This window comes from Rana temporaria, chromosome 1, assembly GCF_905171775.1.
Source record: "Rana temporaria chromosome 1, aRanTem1.1, whole genome shotgun sequence".
Lineage (NCBI taxonomy): Eukaryota > Metazoa > Chordata > Amphibia > Anura > Ranidae > Rana > Rana temporaria.
In genome coordinates this window covers 511,286,145-511,299,787 of record NC_053489.1, presented here as the reverse complement: position 1 = coordinate 511,299,787, position 13,643 = coordinate 511,286,145, and the positions used below count along the sequence as shown (strand labels likewise).

Below are 13,643 nucleotides of genomic sequence, written 5' to 3'. Positions count from 1 at the left end.
GGTGCGGTGGGAAAGAGGTTAAAGGAACCTATTTAGAAAATAAAAAACAAACCTTTACAACCCCTTTAAAGTTATCCTTAGAATGTCATTGTTCTCTCAGTCACATAATGACAGGTTATGTCAGCTCTACTTTTGAAGCAGCCATATAACAAGACTGACCATGGCCACTGATTATGGGCATAGCAAGTAAATATAAATGAGACAAAATTACTAAAATGACTTTACATTTTTATGTACACATCATTTTTAACACAATTCATAACAACAGTTTAAGTGTATTTACAGAATATGTTTTAGCTTTTTCAAGATATTTATATCCAGGTAAATGTTAAGAAGGCCGTTTGTAATTCCAAGGCTAGCAACAAGAAGTAACAGGAATATTGAGATCAGGCTGAGATAAAATCCTGGGATCCTGGAAAAGAAAGCATATGAATGCATGATATAAGTATTTTATACATATGCCAATCATGATGCAGTTGTAATAGTAAAGGGTTAGGCTGGCCATACACCGTTCAACTTTCCTTTAGATTTACCAAAATTATATAATATCAGGTCAAACCTAAACACTTTCAATTTGTATGCAATCAGGCGGGCCCTTTTACTACATAGTTGAAGGTAAATCTAAAGCCTCATACACGCGATCGGACTTCCATCTGACTTTTCCGTGGATTTTGGTCCAAATGGGCGTTGGCCGTGAACTTGTTCTGCATACACACGGCAGGACATTTTCAGCCAACTTTCACCAAATCAGCTTTTCAGCTCTTTACTGCCACCCTGTGGGCAACTTCTGCTATTGTGGTCTGATCTTTAGCATTGGTTCTGAGCATGCGTGTTTGGACTTTGGACTTTAGTACACATGATCGGATTATCCTCCATCGGACATTTGTTGCTGAAAAGTTTGAGAGTATTCACACCGAACATATGTTCGATGAAAAAGCGAAAACAATTGTCCGATGGAGCATACACACGGTCGGATTGTCTGATCAAACACGTCCGTCGGACCGTTGTTGTCAAAAAGTCTGATCATAGCATCTCCACGCAGGGATGTAGTTCTAAGGGAGGGGGCGAGCATGCTGACTAACCCCCAGCCAGAGCGGCTCGGATGATGGGGGCAAGCTTACTGAGGAGATACAGAATGCATTAAGGTGAAAAAAATTAAGGTTTTACAACCACTTTAAGCTGATGGGCATACTCTTGATTCTTGCGTTTTTCTTAATAAAAAAACTTTAATTTCACATAAACCTTCTGCATTAAAGTGGAAGTAAATCCTAAGGCCTTGTACACACGGTCAGACATGTCCGATGAAAACGGTCCGCGGACCGTTTTCATCGGACATGTCTGCTGGCAGAATTTGGTCTAATGTGTGTACACACCATCAGACCAAATTCCCCGCGGACAGAAAACGCGGTGACGTGGCGGAGACGTAGCGGCGACGTGCGCGAACCCGGAAGTTCAATGCTTCCACGCATGCGTCGAATCACTTCGACGCATGCACGGGATTTCGGGCCAGCGGACATGTCCGATGAGTCGTACTGACCATCGGACATGTCCGACGGACAGCTTTCCAGCGGACATGTTTCTTAGCATGCTAAGAAACTTTTGTCCGCTGGAAACCTGTCCGCTTGGCCAGGAATCCGGTCCGCTAGGCCCTACACACGGTCGGACATGTCCGCGGAAACTGGTCGTCGGACATGTCCGCGGAAACTGGTCCGCGGACCAGTTTCAGCAGACATGTTCGGTCGTGTGTACAAGGCCTCACTATAACTATGCTTAAAAATATTCCCTCCTTCACTTCTCGCATTTATCCTGTAAATATCTGTGAACTTACCTATTTTCAATCTGCGCTGGTCCAGTCATATATGATCCTTCAGCTCTGTGTATGGGAGAGTTGAAAATGTCTCTAAATTCCGGGAGCCATGACATCACCCATAGGCTCCCATTGCCCAACCATTGTTGCTGCTCCCCCTTCTTCCCTGCAGCAGCTACACACTGAAAAAGGGGAGCTGGAGCTGTAGGATTATGTGACTGGACTGGGTCAGACTAAAAATAGGTAAGTACACACATTGTTGTTATACAGGCTAGGCAAGATAGGTAGGAATAAGGGGTAGGGAACATTTTTATGATTACAGTATCTCACAAACGTGAGTACACCCCTCACATGTTTGTAAATATTTTATTACATCTTTTAATGTGACAACACTGAAGAAATTACACTTTGCTACAATGTAAAGTAGTAAGTGTACAGCTTGTATAACAGTGTAAATTTGCTGTCCCCTCAAAATAACTCAACACACATCCATTAATGTCTAAACCGCTGGCAAGAAAGGTGACCAATTTGATGCAGTGTGCGGCGTATGGTCTGAGCACTGACAGGCTGACCCCCCAACCCTTCAACCACTGCAGCAATGCTGGCAGGACTCCTACGTCTATTTCCCAAAGAAAACCTCTAGATATGACGCTGAGCATGTGCACTCAACTTCTTTGGTCGACCATGGTGAGGCCTGTTCTGAAAGGAACCTGTCCTGTTAAATTGATGTATGGTCTTGGCCACCATGGCAATTTTTTTTTTAAATGAAACATGTTTCTTACCTGCCCTGAGCAGATGCTACGTAGCCTTTAAAGTAGGTGTGACGTGCAAATATGTACAGCAATCCTAAGGCTGCAGCCACTTCTGAAAAACAAAACAGCAAAACAATAGGACGAACCCCTTCAATGGTGTTTCCTCCAAAGTATCTATCACTTAGAATACAGTAATTAGGAGTTGTGTTGACAAGTAGGAATTCTCTCCTTATCTTACCTTCTGTTTTGAGGGGGAAAAAAAGTGTATATATTTTTTGGGGATATTTATTATAGCAAAAAGTAAAAGGTGATCAAATACCACCAAAAGAAAGCTCTATTTGTGGAAAAAAGGACGCCAATTTTGGGAGTCACGTCGCACGACCGCGCAATTGTCAGTTAAAGTGATGCAGTGCCGAATCGCAAAAAGGGGCCAGGTCCTTAGCCTGCATATTGGTCCGGGTCTTAACCGGTTAAGAATAAAGCTAGCAAAACATTTTTAGGGCTCTGGCATACTGCTGTCTAAAAACTCAGTATTTTAAGGCATACAGGCGTTGTTGTTTTTTTTGTTTGTTTTTACTGATCTTAATGCAGCCCATTAATTTCAATGTGCCTGTACACATAGGTGTATAAACATGCACTGTGTATAGATGTGCAAACTAAAAAAAATAAAAAATCTGTTGCCAGTCAGTATTTTATGAATGTACACGCACAAATACTAAAACCAGGAGGTAGATAATAAAGTAATGCAAGGGTAGACAACTTTTAAGAGGGAGATATCTACCCGAACAACACAAAAGTGCACAAAGATCATCGGAGTTCGGAGCCCTTATTTTTTTTTAAGAAATTAACTAGCAGGGCCTGACTAAATAGTAAGGAAATCTTAGAAAAATAAAATAAAACAAATGTCACTGTAAAAAGATATAAACCAAGCCTATCTTTAAACTGGACAGTGTCAGTCAGTAGAGCAGTGGACAATGTCAGTAGGGCAGTGGATTGTGCATGGACAGTGTCAGTAGGGCAGAGGATGGCGTCATTCGATAGGGCAGAAGATAGTGTCAGTAGGGCAGTGGATGGCATCAGTAAATAGGGCAGAAGACAGTGTCAGTAGGGCAGAAGATGGTGTCAGTCAGTAGGGCAGAGGACCGTGTCAGTAGGGCAGTGGATGGTGTATGGGCAGTGTCAGTAGGGCAGAGGATAGCATCAGTCAATAGGGCAGAAGACAGTGTCAGTCAGTAGGGCAGAGGACAGTGTCAGTAGGGCAGTGGATGGTGTATGGACAGTGTCAGTAGGGCAGTGGATGGTGTATGGACAGTGTCAGTAGGGCAGAGGATAGCATCAGTCAATAGGGCAGAAGACAGTGTCAGTCAGTAGGGCAGAGGACAGTGTCAGTAGGGCAGAAGACAGTGTCAGTCAGTAGGGCAGAAGACAGTGTCAGTCAGTAGGGCAGAGGACAGTGTCAGTAGGGCAGTGGATGGTGTATGGGCAGTGTCAGTAGGGCAGAGGATAGCATCAGTCAATAGGGCAGAAGACAGTGTCAGTCAGTAAGGCAGAGGACAGTGTCAGTAGGGCAGAAGACAGTGTCAGTCAGTAGGGCAGAGGACAGTGTCAGTAGGGCAGAAGACAGTGTCAGTCAGTAGGGCAGAGGACAGTGTCAGTAGGGCAGTGGATGGTGTATGGACAATGTCAGTAGGGCAGAGGATAGCATCAGTGTCAGTAGGGCAGCAACCAAGGGCATACACATGCAGCAGCAGAAATTATACCCCCTTTTGCTTTCAGTGGACACTATCGCCCACCAATCGTGACCCCTTCAAGTAAATAGGACCACTCTGCAAGTGTCCCTCAACTGCGTGTTTGTGTGGGGTCCAAAGGGATACTGCTGGGGGGTGAGGAGGCGATAAAATGTCTGCTTTAATTCCCTGGTCGCTGTACTGCACAAGATTGCAGAGGGCTATGTTGCCTCATTCACTTCAATGGGTCATGCTTGGCAGGTGCGACACCCAAGCATGACAGGGCATAGAATTCCCACTGCAGCCATGTGTACACCCTATACTGAGCTGAGCCCCCTAAAATAGTAACCATAGAGTTCACATAGTTTTAGATGCTGTTCTGGCCATTTCAGTATCGCGTAAGACACTCTGACCTGAAGCAGGAGATTGGAGAGGACACTTTCAGACAGTGCACCCTAGCGTTCTTCTGTCTTGCAATAACTGCGGGCACAGCTCCGGCTAGCAGAGCTTTGAGGTTTAATGCAGTAGATATCACTCCACCATATACTGCTACCAGAACTACAGAAGAGGCATCGGCTGATGCCTTTTCCCTCTGCAGCCGGCACCTGCTCATGTGCAAGTGACAGAAGTGGTCCCACTATATTTAACGCTTTGGGGGCAGCAGGTCGGCAAGCCGAAGGCACGATCTACCAGTCACCTGGATGCTGTCGAATGGTAGATCGCGATCGAACCAGTTGCCGACCCCCTGAAGTAATGAGTTTATACAAAAGTTCAGACTGATTCAAGAATTTAATAATATGGAATATGTACAGTATGTCTAATGTAATCTTAAAGCGGAGGTTCACCCAAATAACATCTATATAAGACCAAATTCTTTATACTTCTAACATGTACAGTAGGCACTTTTTTTTTTTTTTTGGCTGTACATACCTTATTATCTCTATTTTCTCTATTAGCTCTACATGTTCGGCTACTTTCGGAAACTCCGTGACTCTCGTGACACGCCTACACAATACGGGGGGGGGGGGCCTTATCCACCGGGGGGAACTTTTTCTGAAAGACATCACTCATCTGGGCGAATTCCCACATTACATTGCGGCTCAGGATAGAAACGCCTACTCCCGGAAGTACCCGGAAGCCGGATTGAAAATAGCGATAATAAGGTATGTACAGCCTAAAAAAAAAATGCCTACTGTACATGTTAGAAGTATAAAGAATTTGGTCTTATGTAGATGTTATTTGGGTGAACCTCCGCTTTAACATTAAAGAAACTTTCAGTCCTTTTAAAACTTCTACATTACCTTGATAAAAGTATATGCCCGCCGTCCAAAGAAGAACAAGAAATATGGGATAGAACTCTATGCAGTTTTGCCTAAGAACAGAATAAAACATATATGTTGTTTGAATTTACTACATAACTCCATTCACACATTGCTCTGTAAATGTATCTATAGGTACATAATGCATGCAGGAAGCATTTTATTAGCAATTAATGCGAGTATAAAAATTAAGGGTCTCATCTCTGCAGAGCAATGGCCAGCACTTTTCTCATACTTATTAGCATTGCCACTTTAGCCCATAACCATTGACATAACATAGGGGGTATTTCTGCTTTAATTAGTGCTACGCCAGAAACTTACTGCGCACGGAATGTCCTCTCAAATTCTGGAGGTCCTGTGACTGCTGGAGGCATGATCTTGTGTTTCATTCTAGACCTCCCCACAAGTCTGGCATAGTATCCTATCAAAAGAAAAGTTCAAGTAAATAAAATTAAAAACGCGTTTTGCACAAGTTTCACTTTGCAAGGTTGATAAACATATACTTTTCTGAAAAACTGGATGCATATAAAGAAATGTTAAAATGCTGAATTAAAGTAATATTAAAGTGGTTATAAACGCAGAAGGTTTTCTATGTATTAAGATAAAAAAAGTTCAGTGTGCAGCAGCCTCCCTCAGCCCCCCTAATACTTACCTGAGCCCTATCTTGATCCAGCGATGTTTCACGAGAGCCTTGGCTGATTGGCTGGGACACAGCAGTGGGTGTTATTGGCTCCTGCTGCTGTCAAAGTCAGTGAGCCAATAAGGAGAGAGAGGGAGCTGCTTGCTGTGGGGGCACTTGGCAGGAGGGAGGAGCCAGGAGCGTTGGCAAGGGACCTGAGAAGAGGAGGATCTGGGCTGCTCTGTACAAAACCAAAGCACAGAGCACGTTTGTTATTTAGGAGGATCCGGGCTGCTCTGTACAAAACCAAAGCACAGAGCACGTTTGTTATTTTTAAACAAAAAACAAAAAAACTTTACTAATATTACTTTAAACCCTCAGTTTTCGAAGAACTTTCAGCAGTTGATTTAATAACTTTCTGATTGTGCAGCTTCTTTATCTTTTAATCCTTGCCTGTGTTCCTGTTAAAAGGTAAAAAACATCCCTAAATAGCTTCCTTTACCTTAGTGCAGTCCTCCTTCACTTACCTCATCCTTCCATTTTGCTTTTAAATGTCCTTATTTCTCCTGAGAAATCCTCACTTCCTGTTCTTCTGTCTGTAACTACACACAGTAATGCCACACTTTCTCCCTGGTGTGGAGAAAGCCTCTTGAGGGGGGAGGGGGCGAGCAGGAGTGTCAGGACGCCCACTAACACACAGCTCCTTTCTCTATCTGCAAAGTAGAGAGCGTTCTGACACTCCTGCTCGCCCCCTCAAGAGGCTTTCTCCACACCAGATAGAAAGCCTTGCCTCACTGTGTGGAGTTACAGACAGAAGAACAGGAAGTGAGGATTTCTCAGAAGAAATAAGGGCATTTAAAAGCAAAATGGAAGGATGAGGTAAGTGAAGGAGGACTGCACTAAGGTAAAGGACGCTATTTAGGGGGAAAAAATTACCTTTACAACCCCTTTAATGCATGACTGTAGCCCCAGGGTTTCTTTTTCAGGGAGGCTCCTTTCTTTTGCAGCTTTCTAGAGCCACCCTTGCATGCATGGTCTAGAGCAGTGGTCTCCAAACTCCGGCCCGGGGCCAGATGCGGCCCTTTGCTTGCTTTCATCTGGCCCTTGAGGTACTATTTCATCCACTGATACAAATAATGGGTCAAAATTCCCCCCACTAACAACAATGAAGGGGCACAAATCTCTCCACTGACACCAATGAATGGTCACAATTCCTCCCAAAGACACCAATGATGGGGAAAATGTTCTGCCAATGATGGGGCACAATTTCTCCCAACGATACCAATAATGGGACACAATTCCTCCCAACGGCACCAGTGATGGGGGATCATTTCTCCCAACGATGGGGCACAAGTTCTCCCAACAACAACAACAACAATAGGGCCCAGTGATACCATTGATGGGACATAATTCCTTCCAATGACACCAATGATGGGGAGGTAATTTCTCCCAATGATGGGGCACAATTTCTCCCAACAACACCAACAATAGGGTCCAATGATACCATTGATGGGACACAATTTCTTCCAATGACACCAATGATGGGACACAATTCCTTCCAATGGTATTTAAGGAGTGCAATTCCTTCCACTTACACCAATGATGGGGCACAACTCCCCCCACTGACACCAAAGATGGGGCCTTGTTTTTTTCTACATACGCCGGGACCTTTTCTACTTCCAATGGCCGCTGTCTGGCCCTCCTAAAGTCAGAAGGACAGTAAACTGGCCCTTTGTTTAGAAAGTTTGGAGACCTCTGGTCTAGAGTTAAGTTTCCATACACTGTGTGAATCAGTAGAAACAAAAAAAGCTCCATACCCTAGGATGGGGAGGCACTCCCCTGCTCCTTCCTCCCCCTTCCTTCTTCAAACAGACTGGTTGGACACTGCATTGTCCACTGGTAACGGTTTCCTGCGGAGACTGGAGGTTCAGGGAAGCAGAACTGAGAGAGGATCCAGCAGCACTAAAAGTTCTAAACTGAAAGTGCTGGGTAAGAATTAAAGCAAATAGTTTGCAGGGGGAATATTTTTTTTATTGTGCTCAATGTGCTAGGTTAAAAATACTGAGGATTTAATACTACTTTAAGTAAGAGAGAGGGACAATATTTTGGCTAATAGTTGTCATACATGGTAAGTTAGTCTGCCTGACAGCTTTGGGTCCAGACATTGTGATCTATCCGATTAGGCCAAATGTAGCATTTACCTGAGCCCAAAATCTCATTTGTATGGAGAACAATATAAATATCAGGTGACATGTGAATATAGATTGTTACACAATTGGATTATCATCCTACATATCCAATATATAAGCAAAATGGGAGTCATTGTGCTCCATATTTGTATTAAAATTAGAGGTTTGTTTTCTTCACAGAATGGCACATTTTTCAGCTTAATCTGCAAATAAGCAATTACAGATTCTTAAACAACGTTACCAAGACAACCGACGACACCGTTCGTAACAGATACAATCTGGTTTCTACCAGTGTTCTGTAAATGAGATATTGATTCAGCATGTTTCTTATTAAACACTAGTCACATACACTTTGATCATTTATACAATCATTCAGTCTATTTCCAATCAGGAATACCCTCACACTACAGTTTTTGGTAAACTTAAAGGTGACTGTACAACCAGATTGTAAGAGGCTCTAGACCAGTGATGGCAAACCTTGGCACGCCAGATGTTTTGGAACTACATTTCCCATGATGCTCATGCTCTCTGCAGTGTAGTGGAGTATCATGGGAAATTTAATTCCAAAACATCTGGGGTGTCAAGGTTCGCCATCACAGCTCTAGACAGATGTTAGGAGGTGCAGTCAGCTAGTTTGCAACTAGGTGGCTGTTTCCCAAAATAGTGTGGAAATAGGAAATTATGTGAGTCTTATACCTTGTACACACACGATCTGACTTTTGACCGTGTAAAAGTCTGCCGTGAGTCCGTCGGAAGTCCGACGGACAGAAAGAGAACAGGTTCTCTATCCAAGGTCTATCTAAGGGCAGAAAAGGACTTGGGGTTCAAAGTCTAACAAGGACCCCAAGACTTCCCTATGAAGGGATGCCCCCGCTCAGCCGAGTGGGGGGAAGGCTGCTGCAATTTGGAAACGCCTGGCGGAACAAAGTTCAGGACAAGTGGATCATGTCCACAGTGTCCTCAGGCTACAAGCTGGAATTCAGAGAACTTCCGTCACCCCGTTTTTCTGAGATCAAGAATTGACAAAGATCCAGAAAAAAGAAGGCCTTTGTTGTTGGCCTTGGAACACCTGTTGTCCCAAGGGGTAATCAGGGAGTTAACCCCAGAGGATCAGGGATCAGGGTTTTACTCAAACCTTTTCACCGTTCCAAAACCAAAGCGGGAATTTTAGACCTATACTAGATCTGAAAAGCCTGAATCAGTTTCTGAACATTTGCTCCTTTCGCATGGAGTCTGTCCGTTCAGTTGTTTCCACCCTTCAGGGAGGAGAAATTCCTGGCATCAATAGACATCAGAGATGCATATCTACATGTGCCAATATTCCCCGCTCACCAAAGGTTTCTAAGGTTTGTGGTGGATCAGCGCAACTTTCAGTTTGTGGCCCTTTCATTTCGGGCTGGCTACAGCACCTCGAGTGTTCACAAAAATACTGGCCCCTGCCCTGGCAAGGCTAAGGGCACAGGGCATAGCAGTAACAGCCTATCTGAACGATCTGTTGATCATAGATCAGTCCGCTGCACGCTTGGGCCACAATGTGCACAGCACAGTGCAATACTTAGAGAACCTAGGCTGGGTCCTTAATCTGGAAAAATTCTCCTTGCAGCCTCAAAGAAGGCTAGAGTATTTGGGCATGATTATAGACACATCCCAAAGCAAGGCATTACTTCCCAAGCCAAAGGCAAAAGCCATAGGAGACTTGGTCCGAGTGATAAAGGAAAATAGAAGGCCTTCCATCCGTCTATGCATGAGATTATTGGGAAAGATGGTAGCCTCATCTATCCCTTACGCCAAGTTTCACTCAAGGCCGTTACAGGGAAGAATTCTGTCCGCTTGGAACAAAGATGTTCAGGCCCTGGACCTTCCTATGATCTTATCTCCAAAGGTTCGCCAAAGCCTCAATTGGTAATTGCTCCCCCAAAATCAGTCAAAAGAAAAATCCTTCACTCCGGTTACCTGGAAATTGTTAACCACAGACGTCAGCCTTCTTGGCTGGGGGGCAGTTTTAGAAGAGGCATCTGCCCAGGGGAAGTGGTTCGGGGCCGAAAAGCTCCTACCCATCAACAATCTGGAGATTCGGGCAATTCATCTGGCCCTCAGAGTCTGGTCTTACAGACTGCAGGGTTGGCATGTTCGGATTCAGTCCGGCAATGCTACAGCCATGGCCTATATCAATCACCAAGGAGGCACCAGAAGTCAGGTTGCGCAAAGAGAGGTGAATCACATCCTGGCCTGGGCAGAAAGGCACATTCCTCGCCTATCTGCAGCCTTCATTCCAGGGGTAGAAAATTGGCAGGCAGATTTTTTAAGCTGCCAGCAACTGAATCCAGGATAATGGTCTCTTAACCCATAATTAAAATCATATGTCAGAAATGTTCCATCCTGCCTTACAAAGTCTAAATTTGGCTGTTGAGACCCACATTTTGAGGAAAAGTGGGCTCTCAGGTCCAGTCCTATCCACTCTGATTAATGCTAGGAAGCTGGCCTCCAGGCTCATCTACTACAGAATCTGGAAGGCATATGTTTCCTGGTGTGAACCCAGAATATGGCATCCTAGGAAGTATGCCATTAGTAGGATTCTTGCCTTTCTTCAGTTGGGCCTAAATATGAAGTTGGTCTTGGGCACTATCAAGGGCCAGATCTCGGCCTTGTCGGTATTCTTTCAAAAACTGCTTGCCTCTCATTCCCTAGTCTGGGTCTTTGTTCAGGGAGCACTACGCTTGGATTCGTCTGTTAAGTCTCCCATGTGCCCATGGGATTTGAATTTGGTATTATCTGTTTTACAGAAGCTACCTTTTGAACCATTACACCATGCTTCTTTAAGTCTTTTGACAAAGAAACTGTTTTTTCTTGTAGCCATATCCTCAAGGAGGGTATCGGAATTGGCGGCTCTTTCGTGTAAAGAACCGTATATGATTATTCATGATTATTCATGATGACAGGGTGGTGCTGTGTCCTCACCCGACTTTCTTACCTAAAGTGGTTTCAGAATTTCATCTGAATCAAGATATAGTCCTACTGTCTTTTTTTCCAGATCCGCAGTCTGCCGAGCAGTCTACACTCTCTAGATGTTATAAGAGCGGTAAAAGTTTATCTGCAAGCTATGGCTCAGATACGAAAGACTGATTGTCTGTCTATTCTGCCACAGGGCCCAAAGAAGGGCCAGGCAGCGTCGAAGTCCACTATTGCAAGTTGGATTTGACAAGTCATTATTCAGGCCTATGGTTTAGAAAAGAAGACTCCTCCTTTTCAGGTGAAGGCGCACTCGACTAGAGCAGTTGGTGCTTCATGGGCAGTGCATCACCAGGCCTCCATGGCTCAGCTCTGTAAGGCTGCTACTTGGTCTTTGGTCCATACTAGTGCTGTCAAACGATTAAAATTTTTAATCGCGATTAATCGCATTAATGTCATAGTTAACTCACGATTAATCTATCTAATTTATGACGAATTTCCCCACAAATATCGCACAATTCTGCAAGTGATTATAATTTATGATCGCTGTTTTCTAGCTGATCTAAAACCATTTTTGACATAAAGGGACACTTTTGGACAATCTACAGTTTTTCAGGCAGAAAGAATAGTTTTTATTTTATAAAAGTACATGTAGGACACTGGGCAGACCACTAGGGACAAGGGGGGTGTGTATTTTTTACATACAGTACTGTAATCTATAAGATTACAGTATACTGTGTGTATTGTGTTTGTTTACTTTTTTGAATTTGGCGCCGTTCTCCGCTCCCGTGCATCGTAACGTCGCAGGAAACGGAGCTCGGCGGCACACAGGCACTGTGAATCGAGCGAGGAGGACCCGCCGAGCGAGGAGGACCCGCCAAGCGAGGAGGACCCGCTCGATCACACAGCGGGGTGGCATCGCTGGATCCAGGGACAAGGTGAGTAACTTGCCTGTGAATCCAGCGAGAAGGTAAGCCGCGCCGCGCCGCTGCACACTCTGCACGGGCGTAGTGTGCTACAGGCAGCAGTATAGATCCTCTGGCCCGATGGTGGTCTTGTTCTGATCTGTGTCTCCCTCCTCTCAATTTTAGCAATGCTATGGGACATCCTGTTAAGTAATTAAGGCTCTGTGTCCCGTGATGTATGAGCAAGAAAATGGGATTTTTTTTATACAGCTTACCTGCAAAATCCTTTTCTCGGGAATACATCACGGGACACAGAGCTCCCACCCCTCTTCAGAGGGGGACACTTATTGCTTTGCTACAAAACTGAGGTACTCTCCATTTGGGAGGGGTTATATAGGGGAGGAACTCAATTTTAATTGGGTTTACCAGTGTCCAATCACCTGTGGTGACCCATTAAGTAATTATGGCTCTGTGTCCCGTGATGTATTCCCAAGAAAAGGATTTTACAGATAAGCTGTATAAAAAAATCCTATTTTTTTTTTTATAATCCCAAACGTCTTTAAAAAATTGCAGTTACGTGGCTTAAAAGAAAGATCATTATCCTGGCATAAAATTTAAGAATTTGAGCGTCATATCTGAAGTTCAAGCTCTGAAGTAGTGCATGACAGGTTATTGTACAACACATTTTTGTTTAAGAGTAAGGTACATGACAAGTGCACTGTGTTACATGATTGCACAACACTGTCCTATGGGGTTAGGCCGTCAGGAAGTGACACTCTGCTCTATATTCCATTTTCTGGTTTGAACACATTCTACAGGGCTATGTTATACTGACCTCTGTACATAGGCACATAATAATCAGATATATTTTATCTTACCTTGCTGGCATGCAGAAAGCAGGGAAATTACAGCAACAAGAATAATATTGTCTCCCATCATTCAGCAGGGTCAGGCTCGGACTCTGTGCACGCAAAACGAGTTACGTAAGCTAACAAATCCTGACACACCTTAGTAGGCGGCACTGTACATGCAATTTTGTATGTTAGGGGGTTAAAGCATTCCTGCAGTTGCTTCCATGGTTGTAGAGCTGGAAAGACCAGCATAGTTTGCTTTTACATGATTCTACGTATATCACTACTAACCTGAGATAAGACAATATTTAGACAAGATGCATACTCTTGTCAACCCTCCTGAACAGTGCCGATCCTGACCTCCCTGGGGCCCTAAGCAAAATGACATGTCACATTAAAGTTGAAAAGTGTGGGGGGGGGGGCGCTGCCGACAGTGACATGTCACATTAAAGATTAAAATTGAGAAGTGGGGGGAGGGGGTGTTCTGCTGTAGGAAATGACATCTTACATTAAAGTGAGAAGCGG

General features: G+C 44.2%; 1 protein-coding gene across 1 annotated transcript; it reads right to left on the bottom strand.

Annotated features, from left to right (window-relative positions):
- Window positions 1-207: 207 nt before the first annotated feature.
- On the bottom strand, window positions 208-13,269 carry LOC120919171 (microsomal glutathione S-transferase 2-like). Its single transcript, XM_040331211.1, has 5 exons — window positions 13,146-13,269; window positions 5,927-6,026; window positions 5,588-5,658; window positions 2,590-2,671; window positions 208-412 (listed from the first exon to the last, which is right to left on the bottom strand). Exons 1-5 carry the CDS (start codon window positions 13,204-13,206, stop codon window positions 280-282), a joined length of 447 nt encoding a protein of 148 aa, XP_040187145.1. The 5' UTR covers window positions 13,207-13,269; the 3' UTR covers window positions 208-279.
- Between the last annotated feature and the right edge of the window lie 374 nt (window positions 13,270-13,643).